At 36.8% G+C, this 18,945-nt stretch overlaps 1 protein-coding gene across 8 annotated transcripts in view; it reads right to left on the minus strand.

The window, feature by feature from the left end:
* The window catches only part of NEK7 (NIMA related kinase 7), a 154,348-nt gene that overhangs the window by 53,776 nt on the left and 81,627 nt on the right, over positions 1-18,945 (minus strand). For all 8 annotated transcript variants that reach the window (XM_040463516.1, XM_040463517.1, XM_040463519.1 and 5 more), the window contains 3 exons: positions 18,626-18,766; positions 4,774-4,836; positions 2,950-3,060 (listed from right to left, as the gene is read on the minus strand). In XM_040463516.1, the coding sequence (XP_040319450.1) occupies positions 2,950-3,060; positions 4,774-4,836; positions 18,626-18,766 (315 nt within the window). The remainder of the gene's footprint in view (positions 1-2,949; positions 3,061-4,773; positions 4,837-18,625; positions 18,767-18,945) is intronic.

The raw sequence follows: 18,945 nt of genomic DNA on the forward strand, positions 1-18,945 counted from the left end.
AAGGTACTCTGATTGTGCACTAGCTTTCTCAAGTGGTGAAAGGACAGGAGAATTCTTCCAAGGTAAATGTTATGGGCTCAGGCATGCCTTGGCAATGGGTCAGGGACAGCGACCTGTATGTGTGGAGTAGCAGTAGCAAAGAAAAAAAACTAAACTGAAAAAGGGCAAAAATCTCTAGAGCACAATCAAAACCCCAAATCATCGATCTCTCATCAGGGGCGAAACCTGACAACTGAAAACTGTACGTTTTTTTATCTGCCTTCGGTTGGTATTTGCCCAATAAAGATTTGCCCTCTTTGCTTCCCACTATAAATACTTAAATAACTCTTGCACTTAGAGTTTAAGCCAAGAATTTTATATTAATTGTCTCTCTTATAAGGACTATTTACATTTGCTTTTATGGGTCTCATCTTGATAGCTGTTTTGCAGATTTGGCGTTTGTGTGTTTGTATTTCTTTTTAAAATTAAAACCACAATTTTTTTTAATTGTTCATTAACTTGCAAATACAGTTTGTGCTAGTGGTGGGAAGTCCCTAAAAGAGAAGATCAGATAACCGATTAGAAGTGAGTCACTCAAACCATGGGACTTGAAACAGAGTCAGTTTGATAGCATTCTGTGATAATAAAAAATATTACCTCCCTGTTATGCAGTATTTTTATAATTTAGAAAGCAACCTCAAAACTGCCCCATCTTATGAATGAGGAAACTAATCCTAAGAGAAGCTAAGCAACAGGAGAGTGTAAGTGGCTGACACTGACCTTCCACTGGAGACGAGGGATCCTAACTACTGCTAGAGAACTGGTGAGTGCCTTGATCAGAAAATCTGTGCAGGCTTTGTGATGGAATGCAGATTTTGTGTGCATAACATCTTTCTGGGGAGAAGGTCAAGGGTTTTCATCTGATTTTTCAAAGGAGTTCTGTGATATAAAAATCTCTAAGGGCCATTAAGGGAAAACACATATAATTTTGTATCAGAAGACAAACTTAATTTCACACACTAGTCCTTCTATTTACTAGTGATGATGACTGTCTTCTCTAAGTGTCAAATTTACCTGCCAGAGTCCTTGTGAAGAGTAAATATGGTAATGCATATAAAGCATCTAACATTGTTTTTAAGAACTCCATGTGGCAGAGATTACTAGTTGCGCTCCAATATCTGTTGACAGACCAAATATACAGTCAATGGCCAGATCATATAAAAATAGAACTTTGAACCACAACCTTCAGCAACCTGACCAGGAAACCTTTTATCCATAACAAACAACCCAGGACGCCAGCCTTCTATGTCAGACATGCAGGAAGCCAGACTGCTGTCTCTAGTGACAATCCAGGAAGCTGAACAGTAACTCTGTAACAATCAGCCCCAAATGCCCAGGACTTGATTAATAACTGACAGGTTCCCTAATTTTTGTTCCTGCTTCCAACTTAGGATGAACCAGAGAAAGCCAGATGATATGCCTCACTTCTGAGTAGCTCACCTATAGCTCCTTCAGGCCAGCAGCCTCTAATCAGGTCATACCTAAAGGCTTATTTTTCCCATTATAAAGATTTTCTAATTCCTCTGCCTGCCTATGAATCTCTGGTAAAATGTCAGTGACAATGGTTGACTCCCTTGCGTGCTATAGCAAGCTAAGAATAAAGAGCCTTGCTTTTCTCATTTAGTTGGTCTTCATTGATTTCCACTCTCTTCAACATGTCTTCCTGAATAGAAGTTTAGCTGGCACATGACCAGCCAAATGACGACTACATATTCCAGCCTCCCTTGCAGCTACACATGTTCATAAGACCAAATTTTGGCCACTGGGATGAAGCTAAAAATGTTGTGTGGCAGTATCCAGCAATGTGCCTCAAGATACAGCTAGCAAGGGGCGCCTGGGTGGCTCAGTCGGTCAAGCGTCCGACTTTGGCTCAGGTCATGATCTCGCGGTCCATGGGTTCGAGCCCCGCGTCGGGCTCTGTGCTGACAGCTCAGAGCCTGGAGCCTGTTTCAGATTCTGTGTCTCCCTCGCTCTGACCCTCCCCTGTTCATGCTCTCTCTCTGTCTCAAAAATAAATGTTTAAAAAAAATTAAAAAAAAAAGATACAGCTAGCAAATATCCTATGTCCCTACATGCCGGCGAAAGGGGACTTTATCAGCTATAAATAGGCTTGGTTTCTGAGAATTTGATAGATCAGAGCTGCCCTATTAGCCCCAGAATTTTATGTAACAGAAAAATATAATTAACAACAATAATAATACAGCACTAGCTCCCATTTGCATAGCCTTACTATGTGTGAGACGCAGTTCTTATCTCTGAATAAATATCAATTAATCATTAACAACAATCCTATGAAGTAGGTTCTACTATGATTTTGTTTTTGAGAAACTGTGGTACACGAAAGTAACTTGCCTAAGGACAAGCAGTGTTTAGGACACTGTAATTTGAGGGTTTCTATAACTTGTAACTGAACTTAAACCAATTTATACGCTCTTAGAAAAGAAAGTTAAATAAACTTTTAAGTGGTTGAATCAGGGTTTGATGTGCAAGGTCTGAATGCAAAGCCCATTTTATTCTTTGATGAATCCCTCCTAGGAACAGGTCCAGATTCTCTAGAATCCCTTTCTGTTACCCTTTGCCTGATATCTACAGATACAGGATCAAGGGTGGTCTGTTCAGAGAAATCAAGCTGCAAAATTTTAACTTCAGCTTACAGAAGACAAATCTGTTGGTCTATTTCCAAGTTGGTTTCAGAGTGTTCACACATCTCAGTTGAAGTGTAAACGTCACCAGGTAAACCAGCTTCAAAATCATAATCATCACTACGATCTGTCATTCAGTACATATCTATCATATGTTAAAGTATGACAATGAGGTCTTTAAAGTATCTGATATACCTGTATGTTTAACAGACAATTTTTACCAGAAAAAATAAATATTTAGTTTACAAAAAACAAAACAAACCCTTACCTTTATCATTCTGGATAGATCACCAGCATCAGCTAATTCCAAAACTATGTTAAGTTCATTATCTTCAATGAACGATGCATAATATTTAATTACATTTGGATGGTTGAGTTGCTGATAGAAAAACATACAAACAAAAACAAACAAACAAACAAACAGGCACCAGAAAAGTTTTTTCAATTGTAAATTATCAAGAATCACTTATAGTTTCTTAACTGAAGAATAAACTCAGTTATTGCATTTCATTTTTAAGCTAGAAATCTTAACATGACATCATGTATATTTTTCTTTAAGCCAGTGAATTTTGAAACATGTATTGTAATTATTAAAAGTAAAAGTAGATACCAGTTTATTTTGATATTCTTTATTAGAAATAATAGAAAGTTTGAAAACTTTTTTTAGAAAGTTTGAAAGTACATATTACTATGTTCAATAAATACATAAATATAAATGAAGGGGAGGGTGGGTGATGGGTATTCAGGAGGGCACCTTTTGGGATGAGCACTGGGTGTTGTATGGAAACCAATTTGATAATAAATTTCATATATTGAAAAAAATATATAAATGAATGACATCATTAAAGCACCAATTGCTAAAAATTATATCTTCAAAATGGGAACTGTCATTATGGGTGCTCGGTGGTAAATAAAGTATTCCTACTCTGGTTTTGAAGTTGGCCTGATCCTTATGTAACTATAACCAGTGGTTTAAAACAAAACAAAATAAAAGGACATCGACTGTATCTAAATATAATTTTTACATCAAATGATATGAGTTTACCTATGGGGTTGAGTCATTAAATGATCCTAAGAAAAATTTGACCTTGCAAAAATATACACATCAGTCTATACACACAGACAATCCTTTTGTACAATCTTTTTGTTCAATCTTTAAACAAGATAACATAAGACAAATAGTTTCTCAAAGAAAATTATTCAAGAATTCTCCCAGATGGTATATACATGATTTTCTTCTCTTCTTTCTACTTACATGGTTTTCCTCCACATCTTCTATAATACTTCTCTATAACAATTTATATTTATTTTTAAAGCAGTTGCTTCATGGCCCAGGAAATAACTACAACTAACAGAACAGATGGAAAGTATGGTTCATTTTGATCTTACTCTTATCTTTTTGATAAATCAGATTCATGTTAGGCACAAACAAAAATGTATGGCATAAAAACATCCAAGTCTTATCTAGTAGCTGAAAACAGAACATAAGCTACATCATTCCTCAAGGAAATTTCACTAGAATAAAAGCAGTTTAGAGATAACTGAAATTTCAGTCGCATTCTTTGAGTGGATAAGAAACTGAAAAGCGAATTCTGACATACTCTTTACATCACCCTCTCTAAATCTGGGAAAATGTTACAGAAATATTATAAATATCATGTACCCAGTTGGATCAGTCCACATTCTCAATATATTACATCTTGAGATATACATCTATATTATATCTTGAACTTTGAGATAATACCAATACACATTTATGTTACTTAACCTTTAGAATACGCCTAATTGGGATGGTCAAGAAAAAATTTCTTCAATGTTTTATGCTCATTTTATTTTCTAGTTTGAAAAGCAGGGGGGGTGGGGAGTGGGGGGAGCTAATTTTACCAAATGTCCCAATTAAATTATTTTATGATGAATCCAAAAGGTAACTACATTCTTCCATATAGTGAGATACAAATTTACATCATGTTGCTTAAAACCAATGCGGCCTAAGTCTTGAAAATCTTTTTCCTTATAAGTGCAGTATTTTTATAAATCACTTTTATCAACAGGCTCAGCTATGTTAAAAATAGTCAATAGTTCATTTATTTACCTTAAGGAGATCAATTTCTTTGATACAATCAGCACGTGCTTTGGAATCCATTAAATCAAATATCTAAAAATAGAATCCAGAATTATTTAATAAACTAATAATCTATGGCTCAAGAATAAACTAATAATCTATGGTTCAAGACACCACATAAATTCATTATAATACTTTACATATAGTTTATACACCTACTAAGAAATTTTCTTCCCAATTAGCGTTTTAGGAGCTTTGAAAACTGTAGGTATTTTATCTCATGTTACCTCCAGAGTTTACATTTTCCCTCCACAGGCAGTCAGTATTAAAATTGAGAAAAGAGGGGTGACTAGGTGGCTCAGTCAATTGAGCATCTGACTCTTGATATTGGCTCAAGTCATGATCTCATGATTCGTGGAATCGAGCCCCACATTGGGCTCTGTGCTAACAGTGTGGAGTCTGCTTGGGATTCTCTCTCTCCCTCTCTCTCTGCCCACCCCCCCACCCCTGCTCAAAATAAATAACGTTTCAAACAAATTTAAAAAATAACAATGAGAAAAGAGAACCACTAGACATTTCAAGCCTTAGGTTCAAATGAAACAGAATGGATGTTGTGATCATAATAAAGTAAGAGCTAACATGTATTGAACAATTAATATGTGTTAAACATATTACATTAACTACATTAACTACCTCATTTAATTTCATTTAATCCTTAAGAAGACAATATTTCCATCTTATAGATGAGGGAAAGTAGGTTTAGAAAGCGTAAGAAACTGACAAAAGTTCACACAGCTAATTAACGGAGCAGCCAGAATTTACTCTCAGAGTTTTCCAACTATATAACACCGGCTCTGAATGATTAATCTACACAATCATATCATGTCTAAAAAGTCAAATGCACACCGTGACAGGGAAGCTATCACTCCAAACTGTTTCTTTGGAAAGAGCAGTGACAAAATCTTGCCCTTTTTAACAGTATGTCACAGAAATACATACAACACATAAACAGATGTACTCTTATCTGTGGAATTAAAATTTCCTAAGGGAGAGGAGCAATTAGGAAAAACTATCTAAAAAGGCTCCTGGGGGTAATAATGAGTAAAAGGCTGAGAAATATGGGTCTAATGTAAAAAGTATAAAAATATATAATATAATAAAATGGATATTAGGATGTGTCTGAAAACAAAGAACGTTATCAGTGCTCTAAGTGTGTGGAAAATAAATAAATAAATAAACAAATAAGCAATATGCTAAATATTGGAGAATATATCTGGATAAGTCATGACTACAAGCTGGTTAAAACCCTAATCATAGGGGTGCCTGGGTGGCTAAATTGGTTGAGCATCCAACTCTTGCTTTCAGCTCAGGGTCATGATATCAAGCCCCACATCCAGCTTCATGCTGAGCATGGAGCCTGCTTGAGATTCTCTCTCTCTCTCTCTCTCTCTCGCTCTCTCTCCCCCCACCCCCCCTCTTCTCCTGCCCATCTCCCCCATTGCATGCTCTCTCTCTTTCTCTAAAGAAAAAAAAAAAAAAAACCCTAGTTATATAACAAAACAACTTTAATGACATTTATAGTCACCAACTTGATCAAGTCTTCCTGATTCAGACTGCCAATATGTTCCAGGAAAAGTAGGTATATAACCTGAAAGGAGTGGCAGTCATGATCCAAGTCTTTTTGACTCAAGCAGGAATTATTGAACGCCTACTAGAGGGTGTAGCCTCTTATATATGCTGCTACAATCTTTACCATGTTCCTATAAGGTAGGTAGTACTGGCTTCAATTTAGAAAAAGGACTGAGACTCAGAGAGGTTAAATATATGCTTATGGTTGTAAAATTAGTAAGTGACAGAACAAGCACTTGAATCCAGATCGTTCCAGCTCTGGAGTGTTTTCGTGAATAGCCCAGACTCTTGCGAAGTCCAATACATATACAACTAACTAATAAGTACTAAAATACATGTGTGTGCAAAGTGCAGTATGAGAAATCTAAAGAAAGAATCTCCAGGGCACCTGGGTGGCTCAGTTGGTTGAGCGTCCGACTTCAGCTCAGGTCATGATCTCACACGAAGTGAGTTCGAGCCCCATGTCGGGCTCTGTGCTGACAGCTCAGAGTCTGGAGCCTGCTTCGGATTCTGTGTCTCCCTCTCTCTCTGCCCCTCCCCTGCTCATGCTCTGTCTCTCTCTGTCTCAAAAATAAATAAAAACATTAAAAAAAAATTTAAAGAAGGAATCCCCATGTGAGGAGTGGGTAACATTAAAGCTGAACTTTGAAAAAATTGTTAAGATTCTGCTAGCCAGAAATAACAGATATCTAAGGCATAAAAGAAAATACAGAATATGGGGGAATAAATACAATTTATAAGAGGAAATGTTTGCTTACTATCATTTTTAACATCCAAACATGCATGTAGTTCTAATTTTCCCTTAATTAAAAAAATAAAGGAAAATATAAATAAAATTTTTAAACAAAAAATTGGCAAAATCACTTTCTTAAAGAATTTTAGCTTGTGCTCACTCTTCCATTTCTTGTACAAATGTATGTGTGTTTTAGATAGTGAAAACAGAGGCAGTATGCATTATATATGCTTTTTCACCTGACTTACAGCAAAATACTTCTCATATTTCTACATAGTCTTCAACTTCATTTTTATTTATTTATTTTCTAATGAAAAGTTTTAATATCAAATTTATGTTTTTCAAGTTTTAATGTGAAATAGCTAAGAACTGCACTACACATAAAGGCAATTAACATAAATAAATTAGCTCATGTTCTTGCTTTCTTTCATTCACAAAACTGTGTTGTCAACTTACTAGATTTCACTGTGGATACAAATAAGAAAACAAGCTTGCAGTCCTAAAGATGCACACTGCCAGATGCAGAATGCAACCTGGAACAAAGGAAATAAACACACAATCTATTCAGCACTACTTGTACAAAGTGATGTGAGACCCTCAAGGGGATGGAGTATGTCTGGCAGGGATTATATGTGCAGGAAAGCAGAATACTTCAGAAAGGTTTCTTACAGACAGACTTCAAGCTGTATTACAAAGCTGTAATCATCAAGACAGTATGGTACTGGCACAAGAATAGACACTCAGATCAATGGAACAGAATAGAGAACCCAGAAATGGACCCACAAACATATGGGCAACTAATCTTTGGCAAAGCAAGAAAGAATATCCAATGGAATAAAGACAGTCTCTTCGGCAAGTGGTGCTGGGAAAACTGGACAGCGACATGCAGAAGAATGAACCTGGACCACTTTCTTATACCAGACACAAAAATAAACTCAAAATGGATGAAAGACCTAAATATAAGACAGGAAGCCACCAAAATCCTCGAGGAGAAAGCAGACAAAAACCTCTTTGACCCTGGCTGCAGCAACTTCTTATTCAACACGTCACCAGAAGGAAGGGAAACAAAAGCAAAAATAAACCACTGGGACCTCATCAAAATAAAAAGCTTCTGCACCGCGAAGGGAACAATCAGCAAAACTAAAAGACAACCAACGGAATGGGAGAAGATATCTGCAAACCATATATTAGATAAAGGGTTAGTATCCAAAATCTATAGAGAACTTATCAAACTCAACACCCAAAAAACAAATAATCCAGTGAAGAAATGGGCAAAAGACATGAATAGACACTTCTCCAAAGAAGACATCCAGATGGCCAACCAACACATGAAAACCAACACATATGACTTCACCATATGAGGACTTTAAGATACAAAACAGATGAACATAAGGGAAGGGAAGCAAAAATAATATAAAAACAGGGAGGGAGACAAAACATAAGAGACTCTTAAACATGGAGAACAAACAGAGGGTTACTGGAAGGGTTGTGGCAAGGAGGGGATGGGGTAAATGGGTAAGGGGCATTAAGGAATCTACTCCTGAAATCATTGTTGCACTATATGATAACTTACTTGAATGTAAATTGAAAAAAAAAATAAATTAAATTAAAAAATAATAAAATATATTGTTTTAAAAAAAGATTCCTTATAGAAATAAGTAAAATCAAAAGTTCATTACTTTTGCTTCATTAAATTGCTTCATACTTAGCAATTTCTTCTTTTTAATTTATTTATTTTTGAGCGAGAAAGAGAGAGGGAGAGCAAGCTAATGGGGGAGGGGCAGAGAGGAAGGGAGAGAAAGAATCCTAAGCAGGCTCCAAGCTGTCAGCACGGAGCTCTACATGGGGCTCGATCCCACAAACCATGAGATCACGACCTGAGCTGAAATCAAGGGTTGGACACTTAACCAAATGAGCCACCCAAGCATCTCTACACTCAGAAATTTCATACAAAAAGGCATACATTCCTCAAATTGCCAAATGATGCCAGAAAAAATTGATATTACTTATGTAACAAGTTAAATAATAAATATTAATGCAAAAAAATTTTGAACTTGATATTAGTATAGTTATGAAATATACACAGAGACACTATTTATGGTTAAAAATCAAAATGGCAAGAGTAATAACGGATTCTCACCAAATCATGAATGCTAATGCCATTCTTAGGACCTCCTAGTCACAGTAGACTTGATATAATTGAAAGAAATGCAGGGAAATACAAAATGTTAAATGTCTTAGATTTTAAAGGAATTTCTGAAAACTTTTTTCTTAATGAAAAAGAGAAAGGTTAATTCTGGTACTAGTAATTAAAATGAAGAAAATCATAAACTTGGAGACATGTATAAATCTAACCTCCCAATAATCAATGTATCTATGATGGGAAAAATACTTAAAAGGCAAAGATAGTGAATGAGATGAGAAAAAGATGTGTCCAAGTGCTTTAGGAAACTCCAAATAGACACAACACAGCAAGATGGAAGTTTGCTCCACAGAAATCATGAATTTCTAACTCAAATTATAACTAATTTAGTATTACAAATTAACTTTTATTTTTAACTGAATTTTCAATAATATCAAAGTCTTTCCTTATTCACTGAGAGATAAGCATGGCTGGCACATTTGAGGCAAAACTAAAATCTGAACCAAATACATTTATAAATACATTTAATCAGAAATTCATTAGTATCTTATCTTTCTTTTTCTCTCAGCCAGCAAGTCAAGACAAAAATAAAAACTGGAGATTTAGATCAAATCATTCCCAGACACAAATTCAAGACTGTCTGATTTCATGAGCAAGAAAAGACAACACACAAGGAAAAACAAAATCTAGACTTTGTAAAAATAGCTTTCATAGGATATTTACAAGCTTTGCTCCAGAAGCCATCTTTTTGAGCTCTACTCAAGTTTCTTTGGGTTTTTAGTACACTTGGTAAGAGCAAAGCTACTAACAGTGTTTAGGCAAGTACTGGCTAATAAATTCTCAGTACTTTCTGAATCATTTTTAAAAGTTTTCTTTTGTCATCTTCAAATTTTGCCAAAAATTACTCATGACTGATGAAACTGAAAAGGATAACACTGGATATCTTTAAGAGGAAAAAGAGGGCCTTCAAGTAACTTAACAGAAATGTCCTTGAAAAGGCATATGTCAATTTGTTAGGGAAAAAAAAAAAAAACCACTTAAAATGTAGCAATGAAAGTACTTAAAAATTATATACTAAGGAAGCTTGAAAAACCTGGTATATCTCACTTTAAATAGATATTACATAAATAAAAATCTTACCCAAATATTCCCTAGGCCTCCCCAGCTTGTTAGAGCATGACTAAATGAACTGAACTGTCCCTAAATTGAGTCACTGTACTCCATATGACAAAACCTCAGTCACCCCTGGATTATGCCTTTCTTCATCCCAGTGTTCTTGCCTTCTTTACCTGGTGCCATAATGATGCTTCCATCCCTTATTCCAACTGACCAGTGGCTGTACAGACCATTCCCTAACCATTGTTGGAGTGAGGGGAGACGAGCTTTAAGGAATATTTTTATTATCAGCCTGTACATTTCTGGTTCTCTTACTTGCTGACTGGTAGGCAGACTTTCCCTTCCAGAGCCAGTCTCTCTTATTTGAAGGGCTACCCTACAAAGGTACATTGGAAGCTGTGAATGAGAATGTGGCTACAGGAGAACCGAAGGATCCAAAGTTATAACTGTGGAAAGTGCCCCATAAAGGGTTAGGAAAAGAAAAGCCATTGAAAGGGACAGAAAAGGGATACCCGGAGAGGGAGGAGAATCAAGATTGTGTAATCGCAGGGTGCTTGGGTAGCTCAGACTTTCCCTTCCAGAGCCTGTCTCTCTTATTTGAAGGGGTAGAGGATGGGTGGGGGGTGGGGGTGGGAGAGTAAAACAATCCACAGCACAAGGGCTGTGAACTCTCTAGATAGAAACCACAATCATTGATCAAGTTAACGTCCAAATAATTAAGGTCTCTACCACCAGCACTTCCCTGACTAAATACAGAGGCACTTAAAGGGTGGAGAGATTGGATGGAGGAGGAGGGACAAAGCGTTAAGCAAGGTGAGTGCAGGAAGAGTTCTACACTGATGCCAGAAACTTGCTCCCTTTATAACACCAAGGCCTAGGATCTAGCTTCTGTCAGCCTTTCTCTCTTAATGCATCAACATGTTTGAACTGCAAAATTGTAAGACAGGCCTCAATTTCTTTCTTGTGGATTCCTTAAGGTCCTGGCAAATGATGGTATAGAACTAGATACCTGTGAGTGTCACTAATTACTCTTTGACTATTAAAAAACTTTTGTTTCCAAAGAAATGCCTTTTAACTCAACAGGCTAGCAATGATCCAACCTCGAGGAGTCCATCAGGAAGCCCTGTTTGATAGGTTTCCTCAAAATTAAAAACAAAAACAAAACAAAACAAAACTCTAAAAATTGTCACAGGAAATTCACTTTTATTCAGATTTTATGAGAGACTAAAGCTCAGCAAAACTTAGGGCCTGTATAGATTAAGAAGCTACCCTACGAAGGTATGTTGGAAGCTGTGAATGAGAATGTGGCTATAGGAGAACCAAAGGATCCAAAATTATAACTGTGCCCCATAAAGAGTTAGGAAAAGAAAAGCCATTGAAGGGGACAGAAAAGGGATACCAGAGAGGGAGAAGAATCAAGAGTGTGTAATCCCAGGGGTGCCTGGGTGGCTCAGTTAAGCATCCAACTTCGGCTCAGGTCATGATCTCATGTCCATTGCTTGGTACCATGTTGACTCTTTTGAGACCAGACCTCATGGTTTCTCAGCATGCCTCACTCCATGGCACTCAGTCAGCCCTCTCAGTCCATCGCTTACCCTGCACTTACCTTACTCCTTCTGTAGTTAAATTCCCACTTCTCTTCCATCCCCTGTTTCCAACAAAAGTTGTTCTTTGACCTCATCTTGATTACCATGCATTCATTACTTCATTTTCTTCAGACATCTTATTCAAGGTCTGATCTCAGTTGTTAACTCTCTTGGACCTTTGTCAGCTATTTGAGCGATGCAGATGCCTCCACTTTAGAATCTCTCTGTCTTGCTAATTCCCAGTCATGGTTAATTTCCACTGTGTATGACTTCATTTCTCTATTCACATGTTATCATTGTTCCATGTCCCATGGCATGGAAGGGTTCAGGGTATTTCTTGGAGTTTTGCTTGGAGTTCCCCTTACTCTTGGACATGTTGTACTCTCTTACATTTCCCATTTGAATGCATTTTAAGCACAGTATAGGAAGAACCCCAGATCAGCAGATACGCGATTACAATGTCCACAGTGGAAGTTAAAAATGACTACTCGGAAGCTGCTGCCTCTTGGTGTATGCACTTGGTGTATTTTCCACCATGCTCGGTGGAAAATGCCATCTCCTGTTTGACATAAAGTCTTTGCTGTCTGCTTTGTTTTCACAAACTGCATAGCTGTTCTAATTCATCTGGTCTTAACTCTACCTGTGCTCTGGATGGATTTTTCATCTCTGCTTCCTTTGAGACTTTTTTTTTTTACCAGTTGCCCCATTTCTCCCAAAACAGCCTTCCTTCTCTGCCTGTAATAGCATCCTTTGACTTTCATACTGACACCTGTGTAGAATAATCTGTTGCTTCAACACCTGCAGCTTCTTAAAACTCGCCTCTTGTGTTTTCTGGGAGTACACACTCTTATATATACATATATTTTTAATGTTTGCTTACTTTTGAGAAAAACAGAGACAGAGTGCAAGTGGGGGAGGGGCAGAGAGAGATGGAGATACAGAATCGGAAGCAGGCTCCAGTCTCTGAGCTGTCAGCACAGAGCCTGATGCGTCATTTCCTTCTTACCTATATTTATTTGACTTACTGTCTATCCACCCCCTCTCAACAAAAATGTTGAACTCAGCTGTATCTCACTGTCAAATCCAGTGCCTGCCATATAGTAAGTCCTTGATAAATATTAAATGAGCATATCAAAAGTCTTCAACAGCATAAATAATAAGTTACTTCAACTATATATGTTCACTAGGCTTGGCCAGTAGAAGAGTTTATCATTTAAAAATTTTAAGATAAACCCATACAATCAAAACTTGGGTTAGCACAGTAACAACCCTGAGACACCATAAGATGCTAAAGAAAAACACTGTGAAACATCAAAAAAGGACAAAGAACTAAACTATTTCATCGATGTCCATTATCTCATTTAAATATTTCAATGTTGATAATCTATTTATGCCACGTATGGTAATTCATTATAACACCAAAATGTTGTTAACTAGAATGCCCTATTCTCTAAACTTTCAAGAAAACTAAAAATCTGCTCTTTTTCTTATATGCCTTTTTCTCACTTGCAAGTACAAATAAATAAGAATAAGAAGCTTTCATTTTTAAGATAAAAGCTTGTGTCTCCTTAACAAGTAAACTAGCATCAATTATTAAATTATTCTTCAATTTAAAAAAATATAATATATAGATTATTCTTACAAATACTTTCCAATTTTCATTTGTTCAAATAACTATTGGAAGGTTCAAAGGAAATCCAAAGAGATTAAATAACGAAGCTGATAAAAGCTGCAGGAAATTCAGTAATCACAGTGAATACTGAAAGAGACTGAATATATAGTTGTAGAGATTATGAATGCATTATAATCAGTATGCATTATGGAAGAAGTTATCATTGTTCACAAATTTCTAAATGCAAGTAATCCCAACTTCTAATTACGTGAAAACATACAGAACCTAGAAACTAAAATTGACATATGTTAAAAAAAAAAGTTATGTTCATCAATATACTTTTTTTTTTTTTAATTTTTTTTTTCAACGTTTATTTATTTTTGGGACAGAGAGAGACAGAGCATGAACGGGCGAGGGGCAGAGAGTGAGGGAGACACAGAATCGGAAACAGGCTCCAGGCTCTGAGCCATCAGCCCAGAGCCTGACGCGGGGCTCGAACCCACGGACCGCGAGATCGTGACCTGGCTGAAGTCAGACGCTTAACCGACTGCGCCACCCAGGCGCCCCATCAATATACTTTAAAAAGTGATATTCTTGATGAATGCTTTATAATAATAATCAAATATAAATACAGCAGCAAATATCAAAGAGTATTTGTCCCTTCAAGAAGTTGTTTTGAGATCACTTGGATCAAAAGGGTAAATTTGAACAAAACAAATTATCACCTTATCTTTGTAAGTACTATACAAAAGTACTTTCCATTCATTCTAATGAATGTCAATGACAATGGATGTTCCACAGAAAAACAGCGTTATCTGGACATAAAACTTAAGAGTAAGCAAAGAGAACTTAAGCATTAACAAACCAAGGATCAAAATATTTCACCTACTATTAGAAAATTAGGGTAACAAAAAATCAAAGGACTGAGACACAGTAAGACCCAAAATTCATACTACAGTACTATCGTAAGACTAGTAAAATAAAAATCAATTCCAATTACATAGCTCTAATCAATGAACTAAGAAGCATGATATAGAGATTTCATGTACCAGATCAAAACAATTCTTTTGATAGTCTCCCAACACAAAGAACTGAGGTTCTGAGACCCAGCTCACAGCCTCTATGAAGACTTTTCCCAACCTCCTCTCACCCGTGTTCTTGGAGGCTGCTCCCATGCCGGTGCCTATCCTGTGACTTCAGATGGGTCTCTGTTGCACTTCTATTCGAATCCCATGACTCCCATTATTTATCTTAAATTCCCAAGGCCTTCCCCCTGTCCACCAAACACTAGGTGATCAATATATCAACAGTAGGTGGACTGAGTGAATGAGCAATAGGGAGGGAAGCGGCAAGGAAGGGAAACAACAAGAGACGGAAGCCATCTCGGCAGATGGAATTGCAAAAAAGTCACATCAGTTAAGGCACCATCTTAATTTTGGCCAATGAATCATGATGGGATATGAGTACATTTTCAAAAAGATTGGTAAATGTTGTCATATACTGTTGGCTCTCAGATCTCTATGATTTCAAAGTCACATGCATTCAGTATACTCTTCTTTCCACAAACAGGCAACAGGCAAGCCTGTAGGAAGGTCACCAGAGGTTAGGACATTGCTTTATTTTTTTTTTTTTTTTAAGGATTTTGAAAAAGTAAAACTTGATTATGTGGGACAAAGTAAAGAAATGCTTTGAAAATGAAGCTGAGGAAGCCTGGATGGTAACTCTAAACGTGTCTCCTTAACGATTTATAAGCAGAAAAGTGAATTATAAAAGCGAGCACAGTATTCAGGAAGGGTTCTAGCAGAGCTGGGAACAGTAATACAGCTCTTCAGCCAAGTAACCTCACCTCAAAATAACAAGATGCATGAGTAAAGTCAGTATTTGACTATGAAGTTTTTAAGGAGACCCTAAGAGTCTTCAGAAAGGAAGGCAGTCTGGTTAACAATATTTTAAACATTTTCATTTCAAGCTACAGAGAATTTTTTAAGGAGGGAGCATGGGATTTACTGTTCAGCACAAGTGTAATGCATCACAAAAATCAATAACATATCTGAAATGCAAATACATTTCTCCTCACACAGGCTAAGACACTATTTCCTAATTAAATAAGCAAGGAATATCTTCACGACATCACCTCTCTTCTATAAAGAAGTCACGTTTAAACTGGAAGATGCCACAGTATCAACACTTGATAAAGCAGAGACAAACAACATAACCCAAAGGGACAAATGCTAACTCCTCACGGCAAGAGACTGTTGACTGAGGTTTATCACGGTGCAAAATGGGAATAGGTGGAGGGGGCATCTGATACTGAATGGAAATATGATTGCCCATATTAGCTCACATCGTCCTTTCAAATTCCTAATCAAAAGAAAAATACAGACAAGAAACAACTCAGATGGCACTGTGAGAGAACTAGAAGAGCTGTTGTTCTTTCCTCCTCTCTCCCTCTTTTCCTCCTTTCTTCCCTCCTTGTCTAAGTATTTTTTATGACGAAATCCTGTGATTTAAAACGCAATCGTTAGAGGTGGAATGGAGCCTTGTCTGTTTTTCTACACTCAGAATCAGTGGGAAGGTGGAGAAGGAGGCCTCCAGGGACCTCCAAATGATTTCTCACTCCATCTATCCTCCGGCCTTCATGGCCTGCGGCATGTCAGCAGCTGTCTTCTTTCCAGTCCATTCTGTGTGTTAAGGTTGTAATTTTATTTTGAAAAGAATGAATTTTGAAGATCGTCCCTCAATTTGAGAATCTGTAGTGAATCCTTACTTTCTTAGTCTTCGAATTCCTCCTGTTCAGTGCTCTCCACAATCTGCTCTCACACTGATAGCCTGGCCAAGGTTCTGATTCTACCCACCGCTCAAACGGACACTTCCATTCTGTAGACTCCTATTTAAATCAGGAATCCATGCCACAGGGTTCACATGTAATTGTTCCACAAAGACTCTTTTTCCTCTGGAGTGCAGGAATAATATGACTACCTTCTCTTTTATTTCTCTCAGTGCCTAGAGTTGCATAGTAGAAATTCAATAAATACATTTTTAAAACGGGTTAAAGAGTTCTTTTGTAAGGGAATAGTCCTTCCAAAGACATCTGCTTTGTGAACATTAATATCTGCATTCTATATTCTATTTTTCTTAAGCTGTAAGTGGTATATAAAAAGAAAGAACACTCTCATAAGCTACTCTCATAAGCTGCTGGTGAAAGTCAACCCGTCCCACTATGGCAAATAACCCGGTATCAACTTAGAGAACCAACCACATGCATTCCCTGTGGCTCATCATTTCCATTCCCAGGCATACACAAAAGAGAAATACTGGCATGCGTGTACCAGGAAAGGCACTTAAGAAAACCACAAAGTATTGTTTATAATAGTAAACAACTTATAAACAACCCAAACAGCAAGCAGCGTGTACCAAGAGCAATGGAATATGACATAACAGTCACATGCACGAACAGGTGACAATAGTTATATAAAGTTCAAAAAACGCAAAGCAAACAATAGATTTATTTAGATATTTATACAGATGTGGGGAAAACTATAAAGAAAAGCAAAGGAATGTTAAAACACAAAATTCCAGATATGGTTACCTCTGAGGGAAGGGAGTAGCAAATCTAGATCAAAAATTTTTTCTAATGTTGTATTTCTTAAGCCAGGGGATGGATATGAGAGCATTTCTATTATTTTTTTATATCTAATATGCGCCACATAACGTCTTCTATAAACATTTAACATTTCCTTAAAAACGTAAGTGAAAACTGCTCATCTCTATAATAGCTGTTGCCAAGTATACTGATCCTTTAAGAAGTTGCAAAAAAGGGGTGCCTGGGTGGCTCAGTCAGTTAAGTGTCCAACTTCAGCTCAGGTCATGATTTCACGGTTCGTGGGTTCGAGCCCCACATCAGGCTCTGTGCTGACAGCTCAGAGCCTGGAGCCTGCTTCAGATTCTGTGTCTCCCTCTCTCTCTGCCCCTCTCTCGCTCATGCTTTCTCTCTCTCTCTCTCTCTCTTTCAAAATAAATATTTATATATACATACATATATATATGTATATACACACACACACACACACATATATGTATGTATATGTAAAGAAGTTACAAATTTACAAAAAAAATAATAAGAGGAAACTTTGGTTTCACAGGTCACTACACAGAAGATATATCAGGGTTGTGGAATCAAATGGGAAGTCCATGGGCAAGTGTGAACAATAACTACCTTATGTGAAAAATGCGAAGCAAAGCTGAATGATGTCAAACATACTCTAAGGCAGAAAAACAAGTACTGTCTAGACCAGAGGGCAAGTGAAGTTACACTTTCTAGACTCGTTAGGACAAGTGAAACTTCTAGGGCTCTGGCAAGTACATTTCAGTGGAACTAGGACGCTAGACTTAGGGTAGGACTTGTAAGGGGTGCTGGAGCAAGAAAAACGAATCTGAGGGAAACAAGACAAAAAGTCAGGACTGAAGAGCAAAACTGCTTCCAGAATGATACAAATACAAGACGGAAAATTTCAAACAGGTTATCAATCCTCTGTTTGCATCTACTTCATTCTTTTTGTAATTTTCCAGTAAATCAAGCTCACTTCATTTTTCTTTCATTTATTGCCACTGTGGTTCCCCACATTAATTTAACACCCCACCCTAATCCTGAATGCCACTTACTAACTTCAGGCAATACATTTTGTAAAGTCTACTTTCCTATCGTGAGGCCTAGCAGCTAAGGATGTGACATCTAGTTACATGTCCAGTTAGGAGCAGGTGGTGATAACTCAAATCTGCCTCTTAAAATCTAGAGTTGTAAAAGCTTTTCTAGGATCATTCCAGTCATTACTGAATCTAGGTGAACAAAACCAGCTCAATTTTTAAAGCCTAGAAGTAATATTAAAATTAAAAATTAATTTCTACTGTGTACTACACTCAATTCAAGCTTTTAAAGTATAATTTTTATTCCTTTCTAGCATTCTCAAGACTCATTATCCAATCATTTAGGACATACTTTCCTGCATTTATTATTCACATAGTATAATTTTACATTGATTTACATATAATTAAAATCATCTTACCTGCACTTTTTTTAAAGCTACTGGTACTCCATCCAAGAGACAGGCTGCTCTATAAACTTCACTAAATTGCCCGCGACCAATTTTCTTTTCTATTCGAAAGTTGGCTAATGTATTATAGCCCATATCCGGTCTTAAGGCCTTCTGTAATTAAAAAAATCAGAAAAGTTTTCAATCACACAATATTCACACAATTATTGATTGTTTTCACATAAGTAGGTAATACCTACGGTAAGCTCGCAGACATCCATTCATTCAACCAGTATTTATTGAGCCCTTCATGCTAGGCACTGTTCTATGTACTAGAGATACAGTGGCAGACC

Source organism: Herpailurus yagouaroundi, unplaced genomic scaffold, assembly GCF_014898765.1.
Source record: "Herpailurus yagouaroundi ecotype Mexico unplaced genomic scaffold, PumYag 403, whole genome shotgun sequence".
Taxonomy (NCBI): domain Eukaryota; kingdom Metazoa; phylum Chordata; class Mammalia; order Carnivora; family Felidae; genus Herpailurus; species Herpailurus yagouaroundi.